Genomic DNA, 27,005 nt, shown 5'->3' on the forward strand with positions numbered 1-27,005 from the left:
TGGAGATAGGCACCAGCAACCCCTCATGCCCCACAAGGCATAGACGTGTTAGAAAATGGATGGATGGATGGATAATAATAACAATAATAATTTGAACTTACTTCAAAAAGAGTGAAATCCTGCCATCTGCTGGCCTTTGTCAGCACTACGTATGAATCAGGCTTGTAGCTACAGTGTTATCCCAGACCACTGAAAGTGGGAAGGTAGGCTTCATTTTCATTTAGAAGCAAAGGAGAAAGTGATAAACACACACACACACACACACACACACACACACACACACACACACGTTTAAACAGAAGTATCACTGCAAAACAACATTTAATCAGAGAAAAATCCTTCCTCCTCGCCAGTTTGTTAAATGTAATCTAAAATCTCTTGGATTATGTATTTGTGCGCCTTCTGCGTTGGAGGGCCTGTTTCACACACACACACCTAAACACGCTCACATCCAACTGGGGATGTTTCTCCTCTCTGGTTTTTATGGGCCCGGGTTACTGTTTAACATCCCCACCCTAGTTTAAGTTTGTTTAGTAAATCGATCTTATGACAGGGCTATGATGGCGCCGTCCAATGTGTCGCTCCATGAATTATTGGCAGCTCAGCTCTCCTGCCTGCCCTTTTAATGTTTTCCAACACTTTACACTATTCTAAAACTCAGCTGCTTCGTAAGCCCGATGGCTCACTGAGGGCTGCTCCCCTGTCAAAGTACAGCGATACACCTGGATAAATGCACATACCAGACCACGGAAACACAGGTAAGCCCAACCTTTTGTTCCTTTTTACATTTATTTGACGTTTAAGATGTAGAATATTTACAATCAGGTACAACCAAATAAGAGAACTGCCACAGTCGAAACTCACCATAATCTCTCTTTTTTTTTAATTTCTTTGCTGCAAATTCGTCAAATCATGGGGTTTTGTAACTCGTAGGAAATGGTTTGAGTTCTCGGAGGCGCTGCTTTAAAGCATCTCATGTAAAAGCAGATAAGAACGACTCACTTTGTCACGAAAGCTGTGCTGTAAAGATCATGTGATAAACCCGAACAAGCCAAGGACATCAACAGGAACAAGAAGTTGCTCTCCTCACCCTTGTAATTGTTCCTTCTCGCGTGTTTCAGGGGTTTTCAGTACAACTGGTGTCTAATGTGTTTTCATGACCAGGGAGATTTATGCGATTTCTATAGTAGCCGCCTAATTTACCTCAAAAACCATTTCCACCTGCAGCAACACGCTGCTTTGAGCAATCTGTTCGCGACGTGTTGCTTTAAATAAACTCCAAACGTAATGTAATGTAATGTGAGCTATTTATGTTGTCTGAAGTTTTGTTCAACCATGTAAATTAACTTGCTAGGCATCATTCTTACCTTGTATTTTACTCAAAACCCTTTACAGGGAAACTCACAATTACAAAGATAGTTTGTGAAATTTTAAATCGGTTTCCATTAAATGTTTTAATTCAGGAGGCAACAAGGAAGCAAATGTCGATTTCCTTTTAAGCTCTGGAGGTGATTATTTTTCTGAGGAACCTTCAACTGTTCGTTGGGTATCAGGAAGTTGGGGCTTTTGTGACAGTGAGTGGCTTGATCATCCTGTGTGTATCTTAAGCCACTAGTTTAAATACAGGCGGCGGTATTATGGCCATTTCACACAGAGATGGCCTCACAACCGAGGGTTTTATGGCAGCAGAGAGCTTTTAGTTGGAAGGCGGAAGCAGCGTTTCTCATTTGCTCTCTCTCCTGCAGCAAGCCTTAACAACAGCTTACAGCTGAAACTACATATTTATATATACTAGCTAAAATGCCTCAGTCTCACAATAAATCAGTCTAGCCTTTTCTTGTTGTTTTTTGTTTTCGAAATTTCTTTATTATTTGGTAAAAGCCCCTTCTGAACTGTGTTGCCCGGGTCAAACATCTGTCCACAAACTTGCTGCAATAGTTTGTTGAAATGTTGTTCCTTGAAACAGACATGATGCACACTGCAAAAAGGGAACTAAAAGGAAGAAAAAGGCTTTTGAAATGAATGCATTTGTCCTTGATCTGAGCAGGTACGTAAATATGATGATCTGCCAAAGGAAGATAATTAGATATGTTTTCTTGAAATGAGTTGATGGAGATGAGTTATTCCCAGTTTAAGTGCAAAAAATCTTATTCCACTAGCAGATCATCTTATTTACCTGCTCAAATCAAAGGCAAATACACTCATTTCAAGAAAATGTTACTTACTTTTAGTTCCCTTTTTGCAGTGTAACTGAGTCAGGCTTGATGGCGCCTGGTTCACACACACACTTATTCAGCTCTTTCCAAGTTTTTTATTTGAAAGCCACATCAGGGTTTTCTGATCGCCACTGGAAAACAATGACTTCCTGTGGTCCTCAGGTCGATTTGTGTCATTGACCATTTGGAAAGAAACGTTTGTCCCCAAGGTGTAACTTCCTGACTGATCTTCTGAGATGGCGCTTCGATTCAGCAATGTAATATTTTATGCTGATGATGCCACCTACTTTTTGAAGAGCAAAAAAAAAAAAAAACAGAACATCATGCGGCAACCCCTGTACTTGAGATTTGGAATGGTGTTTTCAGGCCTGTAGGTTTCCCACTTTTTCTCTGAATAGAACGATTGACATCACGGTCAAACACTTCAGTTTCAGTTTCATCAGACCACAGGTCACGTCTCCAAGATTACTTTGCCACCGTGCATTTGCACACATTTGCACCAAATCATGTTCATCCGGCGGACACAGAACGTGTCTCCTTCCATAAAGGGTGTGATGGCTGTACGGTGTTTTACACTTGGCACCTTCAGACATCTGCGTTTCTATTCAAGGGACCTCTCAGATTTGCTAAGGTCTAAACTTTTCTTCCTGATATGTTGCCTGATTTCCTCTGATTTCTCCCTGACGTCACACAGAGAAGCAGTGTATTTAGGCTGTAGCCAGAAAAATACATTTACAGACATACGTCAAGTTTAACTTAAATGAATTAGTGAATTAGAAGCTAACAAAGCCACAACGTCCTCATTTGGGCTTTTCCCAATTGATTGGAAGGCATAATAATCTTAACGTGTGAAAACTGCTGAATGCTGAAATTGAAGAAAATCTTTAAACGGTCTCTGAAACATTCGGCCTCAATATTCTGTCACTGAGCAAACAGAAATCGCTTGAATATAACTAACAGACATCAACGAGGACGAATTTAGTTCGATTGAATGTCAAAAGAGTGAGGGAAAAAAATCTTTTTATACTGTCATCGTGTTTTTATACTCATGTTTTGGTTTTACCTGAAATCAGTCACAGTCAGGGAGTCAATGTGTTGAGAGATTTGAAACACGATTGTAACGAGTCGATTATAGGTCACTTGCTGCAAACTTGATGAGTCAAGAGGCCTGGGTGTCCTACATAGTTAAATTATAACCCATTATTACTCTTCTCCTTCCCCACCTCAACAATCCACTCTCATCGCTGGTGAAGATTCTCAGTCGTCCGGGATATGACCGGCCTAAAAACAGGTTAAAAAGCAAAACAACTGGACTTCGGTTCTTGTTGTTGAAGATGTTTCACTCTTTATCCGAAGAGCTTAGTCGATTCAAATCTGGTGAGGGAGGAGTTCTGACGTTTTAACCTGTAGGGGCGTGCCGTTCTGAATGTCTAATCTCACATGAAAAATGGCCTTCCCTAACAATGGGGCGTCGTTAGCGCTATTGTCAGCCTGGCTCACAGAGAGATATTTGGTAATATGCAAGATCGTCTGAATCAGGAGCTTTAAATTGAGAAATCCAGATGAAGATTGAAACTGAAGTCCAGTCATTTTGTCTTTTAACCTTTTTTGGATATTCAACTCTAATCCCTCTTCCTTTTAACCCTTTTATGCAATCCTTGAAACTGTAAAATGTGGTAAAAGTACTTAATGCAACCTAAATGTTTTTATAGTTTGCTGCAGTAGTACCAAAAATGTTATAGCATTTTATGTTGATATGTTAAGATACAAAGTAGTACCTTTATTGCGATGTGGAAGATAAAAGATTCACATATGAAAACGTTAATCGTGTCTTGTGCGTTTGTGATTTATTGCCCCAATATGTTGTTCAACCATGTTTCGCTGCACTTTTACCTGCAAGTCTTTTGTGGTGCACCTCTGCAAGCTTTGCCCATTGTTATTTGCAACCTAGCTCAAGCTCAGTTAGATTATGTAGATCTATTGAAGATCCGTTCAGTGAATATCAATATTCAAGTCTTGCCACTGAGCCCTGAAGCATGAACACTTAGAGCTAAATAAACTCATTATACCTTTGGTTCAATGATTAGGTCATAATTCTGCTGTGGGGGTAACCATCCACGGCAGGTTTTTGTTCGGGTATCAATCTTCCCATCAGCATGGACCAGTTTCCCCGTCCTGCTCAGGAAAATCAACCCTGTAGCCTTTCCATGTAGGTCAAAAACTTCCGTTTCACTCTCATCTAAGCCAGAACAGCTTATTGAATACATTTAATGTGCCCCTTGCATGGCACGTAGCGAACTGCAGTGATGGTTTCACAGGACTTTTAACAATCTTGCCATTTAAAGCCAGAGTTGTGGAGCGCACAATCTACAGCGATAATCTGGCTCTCCTTGCAGACTGGACCGATGGAGCTGTGTTCTTTGAGATGCTAAAAAAAAAAAAAAATCAGGATATTGTTTTAGAAGTTAAACTTGCTTAAACCTTTTCAAGACTTCATCTCTGACCTGCCTCATGTGTTTCTTGATCTTCATCTAGCTTTTTGTTCACCAATGTTCTCTAAGAAACCTCTGAGGTCTTCACAGGTCAACTGTATTGATATTATCACACTCACAGGTGGACCTTATTACTTAATTGGGTGATTTTCTTCTTTTTTTTTGGGGGGTAAATACTCTGAATTCTAATTGTAAAAATTGTGGAATGCCATGCCATTTGTTTTTCCCATTTCACAACTATGTGCCATTTTATTTGTCACCATAAACTCCATAGGAGACTGTGGTTGTAATGTCACAAAATGTGAAAAGTTCTAGGAGAGTAAATACTTTTCTAATTCAGAGTAACTAATGCCTATAATAAAGATCAGGTCCCAAACTATTTGCTTTTTTCACTGCCCGTTAAACAAATTGTGACTAACTGCATGTAGTTTCCTTACACGGCATTATTTTACCCTCTTCCTTGCAGGGGCACCGCTTTGCTTTTTTTCCCCTCCGATGATCCAAACCATTACAGATGTGAAACGTCAAATCATCCATATCATCATCTTATCTTTTACAATCTCGTTCGTCACAATGCCCTAGACTGATTGCCACTAAAATACACAGTAAGATTTAGTGCATCGAAAGCCTTGATGTGAAAAAAGGGTGGGTGAGGACATTTAACTGCTTTGTGCCATGGGAGCTTTTCAGTGTGTTTGTCATGTCTCTGCTCTAAAAAGAAGGAATACAGGGGGAGAGTCGTTGCACTTTTTAATTCATTTTCTTCTTTAGTTTTTAAAAGAGGTGTGATAATTGCTGTGAGCATATTCTAACTTGTTTTGCTCAGATTAGATTATACTTTAGGTGTGCTCTTAGTAAAAGAGCAAAATCAAGTTTTACGTTTAGCACAGAGGGTGAGATTGCTCTTATTCGCTGTCTATATGTGAAAAGATTTAGGTGTAAATCTGAGTGGTGTGTGTGTGTGTGTGTTTGTGTGTGAATGTGTGTTTTTGCCGCAGAGTTAAAGGAAGTTATCAGTGTTCTCCACTTTTTTATAGACTATATCTACTGACGCGATGGTGGCGTTATACTAGTGTTGATTAGATTATGGATCCCAGGATCACACACACACACACACACACACACACACACACACACACACACACACACACACACACACACACACACACACACACACACACACACACAATATCCAAGACTGGACAGAAGAAACTGGACAAAGATATTTGCCCTTTACAACTGTCTATTTATTCCTGTGATAAGTGTTTAAGTGGAGGACAGATAAGTAAGCTGTAATAAGGTGAGAAGGCTTACCTTTAGCTCCACCTTTTTCTTTTTTCTTTTTTGCATTCATGGCCCAATCAGATCACATTATATATCTGTTAGGCCAGCAATCTCCCCTGTTGACTATTTGAGAGTCGGATGAAACGGTGACAAGAAAACTGAAACAAAGATAAAGAGAAACTGCAAGAAGGAGACACAGCAGAGAATAATACAAGGTAAAAAAAAGGGCAGCTCAGCTTGAAGCAGGAATGAAGTATCCTCCAGCTCCTCAGAGTAAATCTCTGTTAGATATGGAGGTGGCCAACTACTGCGAAGGCCTGGATCCATCATACAGCACACTAGGCTTTGAGAATGCAGAGGTTCTCTACGCAGGAGGAGGTAAGTGAGTTTTCATGCAGATGCCTAAAAGCCGAGGCACATACATACGGAGAATCCCACGAAAATGTCCAGCTCGGTTGTGAAACTGTAACGGAATCAGAAACGGCGAGATAGCCTATGAGCACAACACAGCTGTACACTCATTCATATTCACAGGCGCTGGCAGCATGGCTACAGGGGGGAGGTATGGCTGCTCACCGATCGTGGTGTGTCATAGCAAGAAGATAGTTTTATAAGAGGTCATTGCGTTCAGGGCTGGATGAGGAGATATTACATGAACACAAGCTAGATCAGCTGATGTCAATGAGTTGGTATTTCCCAAGGAAAAAGGTTGCGTTTGGAATACAGTGATTTTCATGGAATTGTATCATCTGCCAAAGTGTAAATGGATTCAAGGATGTGTTGATGTGTAGATTGTGTTTTACTGCAGATTGAACATGTTGGGTTGTGCAGATTTTTAAGCAGTCATTATACTGACTTCACGTGGATCATTTAGTTCTTGTGGCTCACAAAGTAGTTTTTATCCCGCGGTCTTCACCTGGTAAATCTCAACCTTTCGTGCTCCCTCTAAGCGTCCTGTTTTTGTTTTTTTTTTAATATACAACCAACCCATTAGGGTTTTTGCAATCCACTCTAAAAATACAAATGGGCACAAATAGGACTTAATCTTTATTTCGAAGAACTCAGTGGATTTTTATTATTCTCATCTTCATATTTTGGTGAAAAACGCTTTGCTTATCAAGGAAACCCTGACTATGTATTTGATCATCTAATTTTGGATTAAATACAGTTCAGTCCCCCTCTTACTCTTGAGTGTGTGTGTTTTTTAATATGTGCTTTATTGTTTTTTTTTTTAAATCTTCAAACAACACTGGGCCGCTTAATTAAAAATAAAGAAATAAATATACCACAAATATCACAATTACTCAGGTGGTCCTCCACATTGCATTTGTTTAAGCACAAGAGCACAATTAAATGTGCACAATTAATTAATTGATTTGATTATATATACGCTTTTGTTTCATTTTTTCTTAGACAACTGGTTTATTGTATCATTTTGTTAATTTTGAAAAATTTAAGGATATTTGTGACATAAGACAGTTTGCTACTTTCAGTCCTCTTACATGGTAACACATGCTCAGTGGCACATTTTGTTTTAACTTGCTAGGCATCATTCTTACCTTGTATTTTACTCAAAACCCTTTACAGGGAAACTCACAATTACAAAGTTTGTGAAATTTTATATTGGTTTCCATTAAATGTTTTAATTCAGGAGGCAATAAGGAAGCAAATGTCGATTTTTTATTTTTTTTTTAAGCTCTGGAGGTGATTATTTTTCTGAGGAGTCCTGTGTGTAACTTAAGCCACTAGTTTAAATATAGGCGGCAGTATTATGGCCATTTCACACAGAGATGGCCTTTTTAAAAAAAAAAAAAAAAACATACAACCAAAAGTGCTATATAAGGCAAGACAAACAAAATAAAAAAAAAACTATAAATTGATGAAAATTACAAAATAATAATAATAAAACTGGCTATCTGACACAGATTTGCAAGTCTTAGTGAACACATATTAGGATTAGAATGGATCTCCTTCTGTGAAAGCGGCCCAGGACATCTAAAAGTTTTCTGTTTTTCATTAAGATGTTTTCAAACATTGTAGCGGTCTTTATCGTCGAGACTAAGTGAAGTAAATTTAGTTAGCAGTTGGAGACGTGGGTCATAAACATAGTTTACTAAAGAATAAGAACACTCCTCAGTGATGTCACCTTAGTTTTTGATCGGAGAGTTAGTCAAACATTAACTCGTGCATTGTTTGTCCATCACGGGGTATGAATGACTGAAGATATTTTTCTCGGTGCTCATCAAAGTTTGCACATTTGCGATAAGCACAATATCTTAGTTCTGTATAATATGCACTGAGAGTATGAGTAACGGGCTAGAAATAAGGATAAATATGGCTTCAGCTATAATGCTAAATGCTAAATAATTCTGCTGCAGGTGAATAACACTGTATTTTTTAGCATGTTTTATGTTTGAACGCAACAAAAAAAACAACAACTGCATAAACAAAATTTAAAACTATTTCAAACAAGTTATTATTGTGCTCATAAAAGAAATGTCATACGTAATATACAGTGTTTCTTGTCGGCCATTTATCAAAGAGACATTTACGGATGTGTAAAAGCATGTGCAGTTATTCGCCTGTGTGTTGTGTTGTTGCAGACAGCATGCCGACAGAACCAAGCCACCCCGGTCCGGATGGGCTGAACGCTAACTGCGCAATCTGTGGAGACAAAGCGACAGGAAAACACTACGGGGCTTCCAGCTGCGACGGCTGTAAAGGCTTCTTTAGACGCTCCATACGCAAAAGCCATGTGTACACCTGCAGGTACACATGTACACACAGGGAGAACACGCAATCACAAAATGCTAAGGACTGTAACTTATGATTGGGTTCGAGACACGTCTTGGCAAGGCCTCTGTCAGCACAACACGGGATGTTAGAGTGAATGAAGTCTTGCTCTGTAGAGTTCGGCCATATTGTGGTTTATTGCGTACAGGTTCAGCAGACAGTGTGTGGTTGATAAGGACAAGAGGAACCAATGTCGCTTCTGCAGACTCAACAAATGCTTCAGAGCAGGCATGAAAAAAGAAGGTAAGAGGACAAAAGTACATATTAACAGAGAGAGAGAGAGATCACATTCGGCGCAAAGAACAGGGTTATAAGTAGAGTCACGGCAACTGGTGCCACTGGTCATGGAATCTCAAAGCTTTGTGAAAATAATCGAAATTGGTTTAGCCATAAAACAAGTCATAACTGCGTGTGTGTGTGTGTGCGTGTGTGTATTTATGAGGGGGATAACCTTGACACAGAATTTTATTACATCCAATCCTGTGATACTGAAACGCGTTGTTCTGTGCTCACACTGGTTAACGTTTTACTCCTGCTGCTGACCCTGCATCTATAGAAGCATTCCTAAGTATTAACCGCAGTGGTGGCTGTTATCATTTGCCTGCAGGACCCCACCCTAACTTTTTAAACCAATAAATTAGTCTAGGCCGCGGTGTTAAAATCAAGTACATTCACGTCGACACATTTAGAGGTGAAAACTGCTTTTGAAAAGCCTGTTATTACTTTACTTCTCGGTTTCCTTTTGAGCTTTCTTCTTGTCTTGCTTCTTGTTTTGGAACATGCACACAATAACCTTGGCCTTTTGTATTTTAGCGGTGCAGAATGAGAGAGATCGGATCAGTTCCCGAAGAATCATCCCAGATTCCCAAGACCTTCCACCTATTACTATCTTGGCACAGGCAGAATCATTATCTCAACAAGTAAGAATTTTCTGCTTATTTTAATGTCCATGACCTAAAGGCCTGCAGTGCATTTGCAAAATGATTCATGCCTCTCTAACTTTTTCACATTTCTTAATATTAAGTGCACAAACTTCAATGCATTTAACAAGCAATTTATATTATAAACCAATACAAAATTGTGCCAGATTGTTTAATGGGAGGAAAAGGATCCATTTCTCCAATTCTGTTTTTACAAATAAACATGTAAAATGTGTTGCGGCCATGCATTTGTATACCCCCCCCCCCCCCCCCCCCCCCGAGTAAGTACTTAGTAAAATTGTCTTTTGCTGCAAGGAACAAACTGGTAGGTATGTTTCTACCAGTAGGGTTTGCTTATCGAGAGGCTGGAGTTTTTGCCCGTTCATCTCATGTAAAATAGCTCTCGAGTTCAGTCACATCGGATTGAAACCATCTCTGATCAGCCAGTTATCAACTGTTGCCACTATTCTAAATTGGATTTACATCTTGACTTTGATTGAACCATTGCAACAGTGGAAAAATGCTTTGATCCGCTGTAGGTCTGGCGGCATTTTCAAAATTAACTTGTAGCAGCTTCCTGGTCCCTGGTGAACCAAAAAGATTCCCACAGCATGATGCTGCCGCCACCATGTCTTAAAGCTGAAAGGGTGGAGGTGGTGGATGGATTAGCATTCTGCCACACATGGATGTTTGCAAGGTTGACCCCAAATTTCTATTTCGGTCTCCTCTGATTAGAACAGCTTCTCCTTGCTGTGTCCCCTCCGTGGCTTGTGGCAAACTGAAAATGGGATCTTCATTATGGCCTTCTTCTTGTCACTCTCCGATAAAGGTCGGATTGGAGGAGGGCCTCATTGACAGAACTGCACTGTAGCTCCTCCAGTATTAAAATTGTCCTCTTGGCGGCTTCTCTGTTCAACACGGTCCTTGTCTGGCTTGTCAGCTTAAGTGGACACAGCAGATGCTGTTTTTAATCTTTTCATTCAGTGTTTATGGTGAAGTGAAAATAAAAAAAAAGACGTGTTAAGAAACTGCCCTTTATACTTGCCTTTTCCCACAGATTATCACTCCTGTAGGATTAGCGGACATATCGGAGGTGAAATCAGCCACCGTAGGGGATGTGTGTGATTCCATGAGGCAACAGCTGTTGGTTTTGGTGGAATGGGCCAAATACATCCCGGCCTTTGGGGAGTTGCCTCTGGATGATCAGGTAACAAGTCATATACATGTGCTTGGTCCTTTAAAATATATATGTATATATATATATATATATATATATATATATATATATATATATATATATATATATATATATATATATATATCTATGTATGTATGTATGTATGTATGTATATATATATATATATCTATTATATATATATATATATATATATCTATATATATATATATATATATATATATGTATGTATGTATGTTATATATATATATATATATATATATATATATATATATATATATATATATATATATATATATATATATATATAGATTGTATTGCACCTAATCAATATCAAGGAGTCATCTCATACCATTAAAAATTAGAGTAAATTTAGAGCATATCACATTCATCAGAGAATGCTAGTATGTCTATAGTCCTATTTAGCTCTAGTCTTATTTAGTTTTACCTTGCATGGAAAAGGAAATGGATTTTATTCTGCAAAATGCAGCTGTTCACTAGAGTTTTTCCCTACAATGACTATGCTGTATGCTATCTAAAATCTATTTATTTAGGCCACAGTTTACCATAAATATGGCCTTAGTTGATACATGCTTTAAGAAACAGACCGTAATGACAGACCTGTTTATGTTTTTAAGGTTAATTCTGTCCGTGTGTGTATCTCTGTTCCCAGGTGAGCTTGCTCAGGGCTCATGCAGGCGAACACCTCTTGCTTGGGGTTGCCAAAAGGTCAATGCCATTCAAGGACTTCCTCCTTTTAGGTAAAAAATAATCCCTAGTTTTCTTCTTTTTTTTCCAACAGTTTTGGTGTAACCATGTGTGTCAGCACTGCTGTATGAGGTCTGAGAATGATTAACTAAAGCGTTCTGCTTTTCCTACGTAACTTCAAGGTTGTGCTTTGTAAAATAAAAAAAAAACATCATTAATAACTTCGAAAACAACATACTGTACACACAGTTGTCATCTACAAACACTTGAGCATATTTTCTGCATTCTTGAACCTTACATGTTACTATTTACCTTTGACTCAACTCGTTTAATGGGACCTCTCAAGCTGCAACAATCCTCTCATGTACATGCTAGTGCCACACCCATACCCGCTCAAATACCTTTCTGACCCCATCGACTCTTCTCCGCTAACTGTGTCCACTGTTTCTGCAGGAAATGGCTGCGTGATACACAGGAACAGCCCTGAAGCTGAGATTTGCAGGGTTGCCAACAGGATTTTAGACGAGCTAGTCCAGCCCTTCCAAGATATTCAGATAGATGACAACGAGTATGCAGCTCTCAAGGCAATTGTCTTCTTTGACCCAGGTACTAACCAAATGTTAAAATGACATAAACTCATGAGCCGTCAATTTTTTATTATTAGAATTTTTTTGTACACATGTTGTGGATACTTTAGTCTTGTATGGCGGTATATAATCAATTTCTCTAGAACAGGGGTCTGCAACCTGCATTTCTGGAGCCATAAGTAACTCTTTGGGCCTTCCATAATGGCTCTGAATAAATGAGAGCCAACTAATGTTTTTAAATATAGATATAATAACAAATGCAGGTTTCAAGATTTTTTTTCTTTCTTTTTAATTCATAATTGTAATTTCCACAACAGAGTGACACTAAGACAATCAACATATATATATTTTATGTCTCTTCATTAAGTTGGAAACTTTTTTCACATCGTTTTGCACAAATATCAACATCCCATAGAAGACAATCCATTCTCTTTTTACAAACGTTTCAAGTTTTTCTTTAATTTAAACCCTAGAAATTTAAATAAAATGTTTGTTCTTAAAAAAAAGAAGACATTCTCTATTGTAGGGGGAGTTTTGGCCTAGTGGTTATAGAGCAGCGCGCTTGCACTCAGAGAAGGATGCAAGTACCCGGTTCGATCCCCAGTGCCGGCACTCTGGGTCCCTGAGCAAGACCCTTAACCCCAGATTGCTCCCCGGGCGCAATCTGTAATTACTACTATTACATTACTATTACTAGATCTTTATCTAAAAATATAAATAGTCTTTATTTTTAAATGATCATGTAAGGTTTGCAGCTCTAAAAGAGTTTTTTTTAGCTGGTTTGAGGGAATAATGGCTCTTTGTATTGTAAAGGATGCAGACCCCTGCTCTAGAACTTTACTTCTTGGTCTTCTCAGACTTGAACTTTAACATATGCAGCTATTTAAATAGAATCTCCCAAGTTGGCCTGTGTGTGAGCTACACTCAGGCCTCCCTTCAGCTCAGCTGTAGAAATGGTTTATTCAGTTGGGATTGGCTGTTTAGTAATTTATGTATGGTTTTAGTAATGAAAAATGGAACAGCCTTGTAAATGTAGAAGTCATTTTATGTATATTGGTAAAAGTGACCAGTTTTGCTCAGTTAAAACCACCATTTGTGTCACATTGAAACAACTGGTTACTCTTTTAGTTTACAAATATCTACCAGGCCTTGCAAAAGTATTAATAACTATAAACTTTTTGGATTTTTTTTGTGGTTCACATTTGAACCACAAGCTTCTAACATATGGAAATCTTAAGTGGTAGAGCAACACATGATTGTGAAGTGGAAGGAAACGTCCGACAGAACCTCTGACAGGTTTTCTATAAGAACTGCCCTGTAATGATCCATCCATCTTGTCATCAAGCTACGCACTCTCTGCCGAAGAAAAGCACAGCCAGAGCACGATGCTGCCGCCACCACTTTTCACCATTTCGTTGGTGTGCAGCTATAGTTTCCTTAAACCAGTATTGTTTTTGCATGTACGCCAAAACGCTCAGTTTCAGTCACCTATGATAAGAGCCCCTTCTCACGCATGTTTTTTTGCATAGTCTACACGGCTGGTGGCATAAAAATGAAAGGGACTTCTCATGATTCTCTATCAACAAAGGCTTTTAACTCGCCACGCTTCCGTAAAGGTCAGATTTGTAAAGAGCAACACTAATAGCTGTCTTGTCAACAGGCTATCCTATCTGAGCTCTTGGCTGCTTCTCTCATTAATACCCTTCTTGCTCAGCCTGTCGGTTTAAGTCTTTATGTTTTTGGAGAAGAGATTGAACCCTGCTCTGTCAGATGTTCAGAGTTTAGGATTTTATTTTATAACTCAGCACCTGGTTTACCATTCTTCGTAACTTTATTCCAATCCTGTCTGGTCCTTGGTCTTCATTATGCTGTTAGCTCACTAATGGTCTCTGATAAATATCTGAGACCTTCGCAGAATAGCTGTATTCATACAATAAATTACACATTACACACGGGTCGACTCTGGAATTCTAGATGCAGTTGGCTGCTCTAGATTAAAGGGAGATGGATATCTACACATGCAAAACCCTATTTACAGATTTTAATTAGTTTCAAAAACATATTTCAATGTCCTTCGTCTTTATAATGATGCACACTTGTGTTGTTCTTTCACAGGAACCCCCAATTGAATACATTAAGATTTGTGGTTATTATGTGTCAAAAATGTGAGATGTTCAAGGGGTGTGAATACTTTTTCTCAGCGCTGTACTATGCAGTGGGTGTTTTGTGTTTTTCATGGCCATTGTAGTTTAGGCATTGGCGGGGACATTAGATTTTTCTGCTATTTGTGCCACTAGATGTCACTACATATTACTCAGTGAATCTGTGCAGCAAAAATCATATGGAAGACAACTTGAAATGAAATGAAAGATTATTGTCTGACACAGAAAGACAGCATAGTATATTCAATATAATAAAAATACAGTTAAATGAAAATAAAAACAACGGGAAGCGAATTAATGGAATTTAATAATGGCACGGCTATGTTGTTAGAAAATAATGAAGCATTTTTTTGTTGATACTCAAACAGAATTTCATTGTTATTTCTGTCCTCTGTTTCCCCTCATGGTTAGATTCCAATCTATCCATTACCCACATAGTATGAACCCTATCACTGCCCTGATCTCGTGTTACCCCGTTCCCCCTCCTTGTGTAAATCCCCTCATTTTGCCTCCATGCACCAGTTTAACCATAATCATTCCATCAGTTCCATCCATATCCTCAGTTTCATCCCTGGTCTGATTTTTTTTTTTCTTCCTGTTTTCTGTCCTTCAATCTTGTCCTCCCCACCTCTATGTGCCGATCTCTTCCATGCTTTGCTTTCCAATCTCCAGATGCAAAGTCCTTGCGGGACCCTACAAAAATTAAAACCGTGCGTCTTCAGGTAGGTCAACTACTATATGCCGCTTTTCTACTTCATTTTAGTAGCAATTCTAATCTCAGCATTCAGGACACATTCTTTTTTTTTTTTTTTTTTTTTTGAAGGGCAACTCACTTTTACTGTCTTCCTGCATTCCCTTTTACACATTTAAGTATTTGTTTTGAAATTCAAGCCTAAATGTGGAGGTTACTTACCGTGATGGATGCTTGCTGTGTGTGTGTGTGTACGTGTTTGCAGGTTCAGATGAGTCTGGAGGACTACATTAATGATCGTCAGTATGACTCCAGGGGTCGTTTTGGAGAGCTCCTGCTCCTGCTTCCCACCCTGCAGAGCATCACCTGGCAGATGATTGAACAGCTCCAGTTTGTTAAGCTCTGTGGCCTGGCCAAGATAGACAACTTGCTGCACGAGATGCTGCTGGGAGGTAGGTCTGGGCCAGGGTCTGCGCTTTTAATTCTGTACACAAATAGGGTGACCTTCAGCAAAACGACTGCTGGAACCTCTGAGAGGTGAACGCGGGGGTGGGGAGCCACATGAGGGATTGTAGCAACGGAAAAGTATACTTGCTCAGCAAAGACTGTCTTTGCTGAGCAAGTGTATAAATACACAAAACTTAAAAAGTTTAAAAACCATGCAGGAGAACAGTACAACTTTGCATAACTCTCATGTATAATAGGCGAAGCAGAAATAGACCTAGTCTGCCGCACATTGAGATGCGAGGGACATTTGTACACATATCTAGACATGTATAAATAATAAGCCGGAAAGCATCAGATATATTTTAAGGAGGGCTATGTCAAATAGTTCAAACATAATATAAGGTTTGATGTAAAAAGTCATCTGAAAACATGCCCTACAGCTTTCACCACTCATGGTAAAAAAAAAAAAACAACAACAAAAAAACACCCTTATGGATATGAGAACCTGACTTAGATGACAGTGTGCCGAAAGAGCTGCATTTTTCTTGTCAGAATGTGGAATGACTTTCTACAAAAATAAATAAATAAATAAATATAACAACAGCAACAAACTTTCCCCTATTCAGATATTGTTGGAATAACATCTTTGGGAAAACAAATATGCGGGCTGTAAGGCCGCTTTTCATTCTGAACAATTAAACGCACAAGGAATTAATTACAGGATGTTCACTACGTTAGAACAGTATTTATATTGCCTTGCAACAGTATTGATAGTTTTCAATCTTTTTCACACAAAAAAAAGACAATCTAAAAAGTATGGCATGCATTTGTATTCAGCCCCCGGTGTGAATACTTTATTAAACCACCCTTCGCTACACTTGCAGCTGCGAGTTTCTGTTGCGTGTCGCTACTAGCTTTGAACATCTAGAGAAAGGATACCCCCCCCCCCCCATTCCTTACAAAGAAGCCCAAGTTCAGTCAAACTGCATGGAGAGTTTCTGTGAACATCAATTTTCAAGTCCTGCTACATAATCTCATATGGATAAAGGTTTGGACTTTGACTGGGGCTTTCAGATGCGGGAATATGCTTTGATTTGAACCACATTGCAGCCCTGGGTGTAAGAGTCATAGTCTTGCTGCAAAGCGACCCTCTGACCCAGACTGAAGACCTTTGCAGCCTCTGGCAGATTCTCTTCCAGGATTGTTCTGTTTTTAGCTTCATCCAGTAATCAGCATCCTTGCCCCTGGTTAAGAAAAGCATCCCCACAGCAACCCGCTGCCACCACTAAGTTTCACTGTAGTGATGGAGCGGTAAGGCAGTTTCAGTTCAGGTCGCTGGACATGTCTTGCTCGGTTTGCAGTCATGACATACTCTTTTATTTCCAGGTTATGGCCTAGAAATTAGATGTTCAAATCTCTTAGCAGTGTTTTAAAGCGCGACCACGCTTTAAACCTCCCCGCAACGTTATCTCCTGACCTCTGTCCTCTGAAGCATTCACAGAATAACTTCACATTTACAACATGCACTAATATGTGTTGGCCTTTAATCTAATTAAAATTCATTGAAATTTAGCGTTGCAGCATAACCAAGTGTAAAGGTATAAGGTATAAAAATACTTTTACCAGGCACACCATTTTTTTTTATTCTTGCGGAGAAAAATAGAGCTTGAGCTTTGATTCATCAGACCTGAACAGTGAGGCTGACAGAGCATCACTAAGTCAGCTGCTTTCACATCTGCTGACACTGTAAACAAACGCAGGGCCAATTATTCACACTTTTATCGTCGGGTAGTTAAAACTCATTCGTTGATGTGTGCTGTGTGTTCAGGCCTGACGGCAGAGTCCAACCACCTTCACCACCCGGCGCACACCCAGCTGGCCCAGGACCCTGTGACCGGACACACCCTCGTCATCAGCACCATGCCTGTCGCTCACGTCCCACCCATAGGTAAGGCCCCCAAAAAACCAGCGCCAGGCAGGCCGAAAACGGCCTCTGCTCCAAAAACTTGCTAAAACGTCTGCACGCTTTCTTCTCACTCTGCAGCTTCACCAGAGACACCCATCCCGTCGCCACCGCAGGGTCCTCCCACAGAAATGTACAAACACTTCCCTCAGCCTCATTGTCCTCCAGCCAGCCCGTCGCCCTCTGCACAGACAGACCCCTGACTCCTTCCTGGTCCACATCAAAGAGTCTTTCACTGGGCCAGTTTTTATTTTCTTGTCCGTAGTTTATTATACTGATGCGAGAGTTGGAAAAGCACTCCTTCTTCCGTGTGTGCCTTAAAGACCTCCCCGCCCCCCTGGTTGCTGCTCATCTTGCAGCAACCAGCGGCCTCAGAATAATTGCCTGCTCTTCAAATGCAAGCTTTTTATTCAAATTTAACCCATCACAAAAAGTCTACATCCTTCAACAAGAGACCAGACACAGTGGCTTCAGCTGTAATGATCAGAGGGCACAGAGCAATTTAGGGGCTCATTTGGGCTTTGGCTGGTGTTGTAACCTGCTCGGGCCATTCGGATCATTCCCATAGCCGTCTCGCAGCGGCAGGACATGATGTGTGCGAGTAAACCGTAATGACGGCACAGCAGTGACCTGGTTAATTGAATAGCCCTAGATGACAACAGGCTCAGTCGTCTGAAAAAAAAAAAAAATATAATGTAAGTAGGCTGAGAAACTATTGCTCGCCGTTTCAGGGCTTAAAAGACAAATCCTCAGGAATTTTTTTGATAAAGCTGAAACGATTTAAAGTCTCCATCAAATGCAGGACTGAACGGAGCAGAGTGGAGCTATAAAACCCGCAATTCTAAGTGCGAGTGAGCCACATTAACACGTTTTACATCTCGCCCAGAAGCGTGTATTTACCCGCTTTTGAATTATTCCAATAAACATTTGCTCACCTGCCTTCCATCCAACCCATGTGCCTACAGTCAAACAAAGCCCAGGGGTCTTTGAGCGCTGGAGTTCGGTTAACGGTGAAGCGCAGGTGAGCTGTCGCAGGGATCCGTCTCCTGCAACAGTCTCTAAATCCAGCCATCCCTGACTTGACCTCACCCGTGATTAGATATGGGCTCAGAGCTGCATGTAAAGTAGATGAGGTAAACAAAAATATGGTCAGATACTGCAGAGCACAGTGGAAACAATTATAAACAAACGGTAACAAATTAAATAATACTGAAGTGTGCAGATTTCACTGGCAGTTCCTTCTCTGTCTTAATAGATTTCAGTCTGTTAACTGAGCGGAGAGCGCACTTAGCAAAGACTGGCTTCCTGAATGTATAAAAACTCCAAACAAGAGACCGGCTGCTCACAACATAGTGCATTTTTCTCAATAATAAACAGACATATAATAACAGCGAAGTGTATGGAGTGTAAGGTTTGTACAGTTTTTAAAGAGGCTTTTTTTATTTTACTTTTCATATATGAACGTATTTATGTGAAACATTCCAATCAGATGCTCTGCTATTTCTACAGATGCATCTCACTTCCTGTTTATTTTAATATACACAGCCAGGTTAGAATGATCCAAATCCAGGCAAGGTGCTGCTGTAATTAGGTTTTAGAAACTCATTTAGCCTATTGTGTGTTTTCTGCCAGTTATTGACACAGACAACTGCACCTAGTTTTCTAGGTTTTGCACTTTAAGAATCGTTTAAATATTCGGGTCCCTGGCTGTGCTAACTTTTTATTTTCATATGAAACCCCCGGCAAAGTTCTTCTCAGTGTCTTAAATCCTAAACCCCGCATTTTTTACATGGAATTTAAGTAAACTGGGATTACTCCAAGTCCAACAGAAATAGCCCATCTATCTTAACAGTGGTGTAGGTTTTTATTTGTTTCAGTGGTATCATCTCAGAGGTATGATTTAAAGAGAAAGCGAGTCATAGATTTGTCTGTTTAAATGACTGAGTGGGTTAAGCCTTGAGGAGATTTTTCTTTAAATGTCATAAGAATATTTTTTTTTGTGTGTGTACAGTTTATTATACATCAAAGGTTTAATTCTAAAAAAAATGTAAATATAAAAAATGTCCAGCTTTAACTGAACAGCATGCATCAAGACCTTGAAATGTAACCTCTGTCGGCTTCCCTTCACCAAATTATTTAGGTTGTCCTAAAAAATAAATCCTGGACATTTTTTTTTTTATCGTTTTATTTTACGGATCTGATCGGAACAAGCACCTGAAAAAACAAAAAAAAACTTAAATTCTGTGGTTTCTATTATATTCGGAGAAATTAAGATATAGTTGCCACACAAAATGATGCATACATTTAGCTATTGTGCATGTCTTTAACAGCTAAAATTGTACATCTGTTATTTGTGTCGAACCTTCTCTTAAAAAATGATTAGATAGTGGCAAAGATCACAAAAATGTAAGAAATTGTAAGAAAGTAATCTTCAGTGCAAAATGAATATGTCTACATTGTAATATTTAACTTATGTAATATAAATTCATAACTGAACATGGTTCCGTAACTGCACCAGTTTTGTTTTACGGCTTTATTCCTTTTGTTTGCATTATGTAAATAACGTGTCCATGTCCGAAAATCAAACACTGGTTGCAACATGTAGGAGTGATAGTTTGACGGCCAGTTGATGTTTTATTCTGATGTGCCAGATATCGCAGAGATTCCCTGTTTAGAGCCTAACGCAGCTGTAACTAGCCCGGGGTTGGTTAAAGTACACTTGGGGTGGTTTGGGTGTCTGTTCACAAAGTGTAAGGGCTTGTGGGGCGAGATCCATGCTGACTGCACATTCTGGAGTGGTGAACAGCTGGTGTAGGTGACTCCTGGTGCTATGAGGGTGGGTGACTTGTTTGGAAAAATTAAATGAGATGTTTTTCAAGCAGAACGGTGTGTTGTAATGTTACATTCACTGTTAGAAAGCCCAGAGAAGTACAAAACCCTGTTTTCCAGGCTCATTATAGTACTTAGAAAGTAGCACTTTCAATCGTCTTGTTATTGAAAAGTGCTTTGTAAATAAACTTGCGTTGCCCTATAAAGGTGTGTAGTAGTCTTGATATAAATAAAAAAAAATGTATTGCAGTTGCACAATTTCAAACAGAAAAATAAAAGTAAAAAAAAAAAAAACACATGTTAGAAAGTTTCAAACATAATCACCTGTGTAACAGATTTTTTTTTAATTTATGTTTACTAATTAATAATGTCCTTAGGTAAAAATGTGATGAGGCAGGTGCAAGTCAGCCAAATGGAGGTTGATCTTTATCGGTCAGGGAATGGCTCTCAAAAAAATCATCTACTTATGTAAACTTGCCCGCATCTGTACTCAGAGCATTAATTGGAAGCATTTTCAGATAATAATAAAAAAAAAAAGGGCAGTGGTGGCTTAGTAGTTAGAGCATTGCGCTTGTGTCTCCGGGGTTCTTGGTTCAACTCCCACAGACTGCCACTCTGAGCAAGACCCTGAACCCCAGATTGCTCCCCGGGCACCATTGCAGTGGCAGCCCACTGCTCCCCAAGTGGATGGGTTAAATGCAGAGAGCAAATTTCATTGGAATGTATGTTGCAATGACAACAAAGATTATTATTATATTATAAAAACACCTGGAACTGTGGCGAAGAAGGCTAGATGGGGACCTGCTGTCACACACAGTGACCAGGATGGTAAGGTAGGTAAAATAAAAGCTCCAAAGGACAGTGTAAGAGAAAAACAGCAAACAAGGGCATCTTGGGGATGAACATGTAAAAAAAAAAAAAAAAAAAAAAAACACCCCGTGTCTGCTCTTAAGTAAAGAGATGGATCTGTGATGCAGTGGGCCTCTGTCTATTCCAACAACAACAAGAAACAAGGCTGTAGAGGGACCCATGTTTATTTGCTATTCACACTCAGGTGGCAGACTGTAAAGGAAATGAAATCCACAAAGTTCACTGTTAGAGAACTGCAGTACTGGGGTCAGCAGGTCACCTATTTGTTTCCTGGCTTCTTTTTCACGTGGGGCATTGTATTTTGTGTGCACACATTCCTATATCATCTACTGTTTATGGGGGAATAGGAAATATAGTTAGACAGAAATCTAAGTTTCTTGTTACTTTTCCTTAACTGTACCCCTTTTTTAAATATTTGATTTAAAAAGAAGAGGCAATCATGACAGGAAGATGGTGACAAATTGACAGAAATGCATTTCAAAATGCTTTCCCCGCATGCCGTAATATGCCGTATGGTTTATCCATTACTTCCCTCACGGACGCCATCACACTCCACCGTAGCTCCATTGGTTCTGGGTACAGACTTTGTATACGACGCTTTTATTGGTGCGCTGTTGAGACCTCACAGCCAGATGATGCCGTTCATCTCAAATCAAACCGAATTTCCCTCCTGCCCGTTTGAGAATACACGCTCGGCAACGAGGACTGAAACCAAACGAGAGGACAGAACGGTAACTGAGGCTGGAATTGTCCCCATGCATGTTTAAAACCTGTGATTTTGTTTACATCTCTCTCCGCGCAATCATTTGCTGTCATTTTCTCCGGATTTACGTGCATGTGCGGGCCGTTGCTCGCAGCGGATGAGATCGAAGGATAAAGCCGAGAGCTCTTATGCTGTGTATATTGCTGTGTGACTCTCTGGTAAAAAAAAAAAAAAGAAAAGAAAAGAAAAGAAAGCAGGGGTATTTATGGCAGAGGAGATGATGTTGTCTAGAATCAACATGGCCAAATCCTTCTATCAACTCCATAATGGACAAGCTACCTGGCTTAGGTCAAAACAACAACACCTACGACGGGGAGATGTGTGTAGGTGCATATACAGTACGGGCGCACGCTCCTACCTGCAATTTATTTATAATCTGAGCGCCGGCGCGCGCGTACACTCTCACAAGTGTGCATCTGGAAGTGTGTCCGTGTGTGTGTGTGTGTGTGTGTGTGTGTGCCCAGGGAGCTTTAATCAAAGGCCCATACTGAGGAGATGTGGGGGCCCTGTCTCTCTCCTTTCCCTCAGATAAAACTGAGCGTTAGCATGCCAGTCACATATCTCATCTGAGACGCGCCGCTCTCCTCCACACACCTCACTGCGGCCCACACTGACAGCACGCTATTACACACCAGTATGATGCTTGCTCCACCTGAGGAGGATGACAAGGGGGGGGGGAAAGATAGAGAGATAAAGGAACAAAGGATGGACAGGAATATGAAACGTCTTCTTTTAATGTTGTCCAGTTGTTCCTAAGTGGAGTTTATTAATGGCGATATATATACCACAAATGATGCTAGTCTTTGAGCTGGCTAAAAGGTGGCCATGGTCTTGATTTATCTTTTTCCATCTACCAACATTTTGAGTGTTTTTCATATGAGGAGGAATCTCTATTTGACCCTAGTTGTTAAATAAATGTAGAACTAACTAAGTCAACTTCCACAGGTTGGAGTTTTACAGACAATATCACCCAATTCTCACTCAGTGAAAATCAGCACATGTTTAGCACCTCCTCTATGACATATTTCTATAAAATCTTCTGAGACACAATATACAGTTAGCAAAATACAACCTGGAAAGCGTTTATTTCAATTGCTCAATGCCCCCCTGTTTTAAATATCTATCATGAAGCTTCTTTGTCTCATAACCACTAGATGGCAATGTATGTCTATGATCGCTTGAGAAAACGGCACATTAATGGCTTTTATGTTCTTTGTCAATCAACTTTGACCCAGTAAATAAATATTCTTTATGAAAATCTAAGCTTACAATGTCATGGGCATCATTTATCTGACTGCAGCTGTTAAACAGTACAATGTACAACATATAATGTGTCTGGGATGACATGTTGTGAATTGACGCTATGAAAATAAATTGAATTTAATCTTGAATAAAAAAAAAATTAAAAAGCAAATGAGAGACGAATACATTTTTTTTGTAATTTAAATTAGGCAGTGATCAATTTAAAGTAAAAACATTATAATTGTTAAAAAAAAATATATATATATATTGAAGTTAATTTCATGAAAGGTTTTGGGATATTTACATTTTTATCTGAAAAGATTTCGAAGTCACTCCCTTGGTCGGTGCGGCACCAAACGGCGCAACATCGGCTCAGTCTGAAGTGAATGGCATGTGACAGCGACCCCAGATTACAGATAGAGATCGCAGACTATCACTCCTTGCCACTGCATTTACCCATAATTCCCCCTATGTCTCCAACATATCCAATGATTCCTCCTCCAGGAGACAAGGTGAGACGGTATGAATCTCTGCCTCCAACTCCTGGAGTGAATTTAAAAAACCTCTCCTGAGTGATTTTCTGTGTCTCTGTCCCGTGACTTTGTATGGCTTGAATCGATGTGTGGTTTCTGATTATACCACAGGACGGGCAGAGGAAGGAAAGTAAGGCGACAGCTTCATTTCCAAAGCCAAGTTCAAATAAATGAGGGATTAAAGCAAGCAGCAGGGCTGAGGGTTCACTTCAGCCTTCAATGACAGCTTTCCCTCCTTAAAATCACCTTTCCTCCCTTTCTCTGTCTACATCTGTAGTCCCACCATTCTGTCTGTTTTCCTTTTTCTTTTCTTTTTACAATCTTATTTCCCCATTCAGGTTGTCTTGTTACTGCTTATTTTACATGCAGAGATAATCCATACAGATAGGTAAAGGTAAAAAAAAAACTGCTTACTTAACATTTGGCTACACACATACAGTACATATACAGTAATTTACATAGGTGGAGGCAGCTAAGGTGCACTCTGCATTTTGTTGATGGGGAATAGGTTAGAGCAATGAAATTAGGGGTTAGGTCCATGGAAGGGTGAGTTTGTGTGCGTGTGTGTGTGTTTGCTGGGTTACATTAGGGAAATGAAAAGGGGTGGAGCACTGATAGGTTCGAAGATGCAGACTTGTTAGAATAAAGGAATATGAAAAGGACATGGGACAGAGGAGATGACAGGGCGGATGATAAGATGAGTAGAGCAGTAATAAAACGGTCCTGTGTACCCCAAGATTACGCAGGGAATGAGCTTGGAGAGAAAAAGGAAGAGACAGAAAGAGGGTTGGGGGGGGGGGTGTACTGTAGAGGAGGGGATGGGGTGGCAGGGTTTTGAAGGGGAGTGAAAAAAAAAATTGAGAAATATGGAGACTCATATATGATGAACCATGGTGAAAGTCAACTGGAACAGACATAGCGAGCTGGCGTGAAAGGGGGGGAAAAAATGGAAGAGAGGGGAGAGAGAAGAAGAGAAGAGGTATTACAACTCCATACGATGCAGCCCCACTCTGAATGATAAGTGTCCCGCACGCTCTGGGTTATGGGAAGTTCACGCAAACAAATGACTCCCATTTGCCAGAGGCGAGGGACGCAATTGAGAAAGAAGGGACGAGAGAGTAAAGGAGAGAGGAGAGAAGGAGGCAAAAGACTAGAATCCTAGAGCCATGATTTTCAGATAGCTCCATCTGCATTGAGAGAATTCACATATTTATGCTCATCTAATGCTTTCATTGGTTTGCTATAAACACTAAAGCTCCAATCCAAAGAACAGGGGGGAATCCTGTAGAGAAGCACAGCGGATGTCTGTGCTCGGTATCGTAGATTATAAAAGGCCCATGGACCTGGGTCAATAATAAGAAATGCATTGCAAATTGTAGCATGTAGGTGGGCTATGTCTTGCGTAATGAGTGGTCATATCAAACAGCAATAAAGGTGCATAGACGCTGCCCTTATTTATACAATAAGAGGCATGGAATCAAAGCCGAGCATGGTAGATACCTCTCTTTGAAATGCCTTCACTGCGGTTGTTTAACTAAGCATCTCTGCACGTTTTCGTTCATACAGAACAGGGGAATGTTTTGCCTACTAATCCCTGTTTAAGTTGAATCCAATTAAGCCAATTTGATACATGCTGGTCAAGAGTCCGCTGTGCAGGTTTTCAAAGTGCATGGTAACCCAAAAGTCTTAAGTTTGGGGTATGTATCTAGGGTGTTTTGATCATGTAAATTAACAGATCTGTGTGGCAGATGTTTTTTTTAAAACAAAGAACCGTCCTGACTTAATGCTGTTTTGGATCCTCTTTTCTTCCACATCGACTGGATTTGTAATGAAATTTCCACTTCTTAGTCCACATTGTTTATAATGACAGTGCATCATGAAGGTAAATGAAGATTGGGAACATTCACCAGTTACACTGCAAGAAGTGAATCATTTTAAGGCCTACATCTTCCAGGTATTAGGCACAGAGAGAGAAATAGAGAGTGTGTGAGAGAGAGAGTGTATTTTTGGTTACTCCCTTATGCAGGGGTCACCACAGCAAGTCATCACAACCTGCACACAGACACAGCAGAGTTTTTAGGGCAGATGCCCTTCATGACGCAACGTTGGGTTTCAAACCCAGCAAAAATGCTGACTTGCCCCGTTACACCACAGAGGGACTATCAGATAAAGGGAGCAACATATGCAAAAATGGTCATAGATTACCTTTGTATCATTTATTTGCAGAATCCAAAGACAAAAAATATCCAGCAAGGAGAAATGCTACAGTGGCATAAGAATATCTAGTTGCAATTTTAATAATGAAACTAAAATATTACAGATTCAAATAATCCCATTTGTATGATGTGAAACTGCAAATAAACAAAGTAAAATGTGACCCTTAAAACCTGCATTAGCCTACAAGCTTTTCTCATAGAAATTAAATGAAAAAGAGTGTCCTAAAAATAACTTTACAGCCAGCAGAGTTGTAACAATGAGTTTGAAACCTATTACTGTTAAGTGCAAATATAGCAATCGGTATTGTTTTTGTTGGGTTAAGAGATGATCAGGAAACTGACTTCTTACTATACATATGCAATACAGGTGTAATGGTACATGCACTTGCACTGAACATTTTCTGAACAGCCCTTTCAGTTCAGGATGCATGTGTGCTGAACCCATACAGGGTTTGTTAAAATGTACACCTCCAGAACGTTAACTTGAGGAACCAAAGTGCAGGCCTCCAAGTTTCACTGCAAAACCTTTCAAAACCAACACCAGAATAAACACAGAATTTGAGGTGCTATTTAAGTCCTCTATCTGAAAACCCTATGTTTCCTATTCAACCAAAGCTTTATGTAAGCTTTTTCAATAGTAATAAGGTATGTAGCTCATTCCACATTGAACTTAATTACGCTCTTGAAACGGCATCAAGGTTTAGCTGTGGTGAGTACTTTGCTCACGTGGTGTGTGATCTTGCAGTACATTTAAGTTCAACTCGCCCATTGGACTGTGTAAAGCCCTTTCCTTTTTCCAGTGGAATGCTACAAACAGCCTTCAAAACAGCCCCGTAATGATTTAAACATTTGTTTTTATATTATTTGTTTACTGCGGCATAAAGTAAAATAAAACATAATTAAACTGTTTTATTCATTGAAATTTTCGAATATCTTCAAAGCCCACATAGTTTGCTAACAATTTTTACAACCTGTGAAGCCACACTGCTTGCTATCATGAGTAGCAAGACAAACAATGTATTTGTTATGATCATTAGATGTTGTGTCACGATGTGAGTTAAGGAGGACCTAAGCGCAGAGCATGGTAGTGGCAA

The 27,005-nt window shown here is 39.7% G+C and overlaps 1 protein-coding gene across 2 annotated transcripts; it reads left to right on the forward strand.

Annotated features, from left to right (window-relative positions):
* Window positions 1-326: 326 nt before the first annotated feature.
* hnf4g (hepatocyte nuclear factor 4, gamma) lies at window positions 327-19,959 on the forward strand. Of its 2 annotated transcripts, none has more exons than XM_012863941.3 (11): window positions 327-758; window positions 8,596-8,761; window positions 8,934-9,028; window positions 9,599-9,705; window positions 10,763-10,912; window positions 11,574-11,661; window positions 12,062-12,214; window positions 15,030-15,079; window positions 15,314-15,500; window positions 17,324-17,443; window positions 17,540-19,959. In XM_012863941.3, the coding sequence occupies exons 1-11, from the start codon at window positions 731-733 to the stop codon at window positions 17,659-17,661; spliced, it is 1,266 nt and encodes a 421-aa protein (XP_012719395.2). In that variant the 5' UTR covers window positions 327-730; the 3' UTR covers window positions 17,662-19,959. The 2 variants fall into 2 exon arrangements, with proteins under 2 accessions (XP_012719395.2, XP_012719394.2); XM_012863940.3 differs by lacking the exon at window positions 327-758 and adding an exon at window positions 6,123-6,370.
* The last annotated feature ends 7,046 nt before the right edge of the window (window positions 19,960-27,005 follow it).

Source organism: Fundulus heteroclitus, chromosome 21, assembly GCF_011125445.2.
Source record: "Fundulus heteroclitus isolate FHET01 chromosome 21, MU-UCD_Fhet_4.1, whole genome shotgun sequence".
In the NCBI taxonomy this organism is placed as follows: Eukaryota; Metazoa; Chordata; class Actinopteri; order Cyprinodontiformes; family Fundulidae; genus Fundulus; species Fundulus heteroclitus.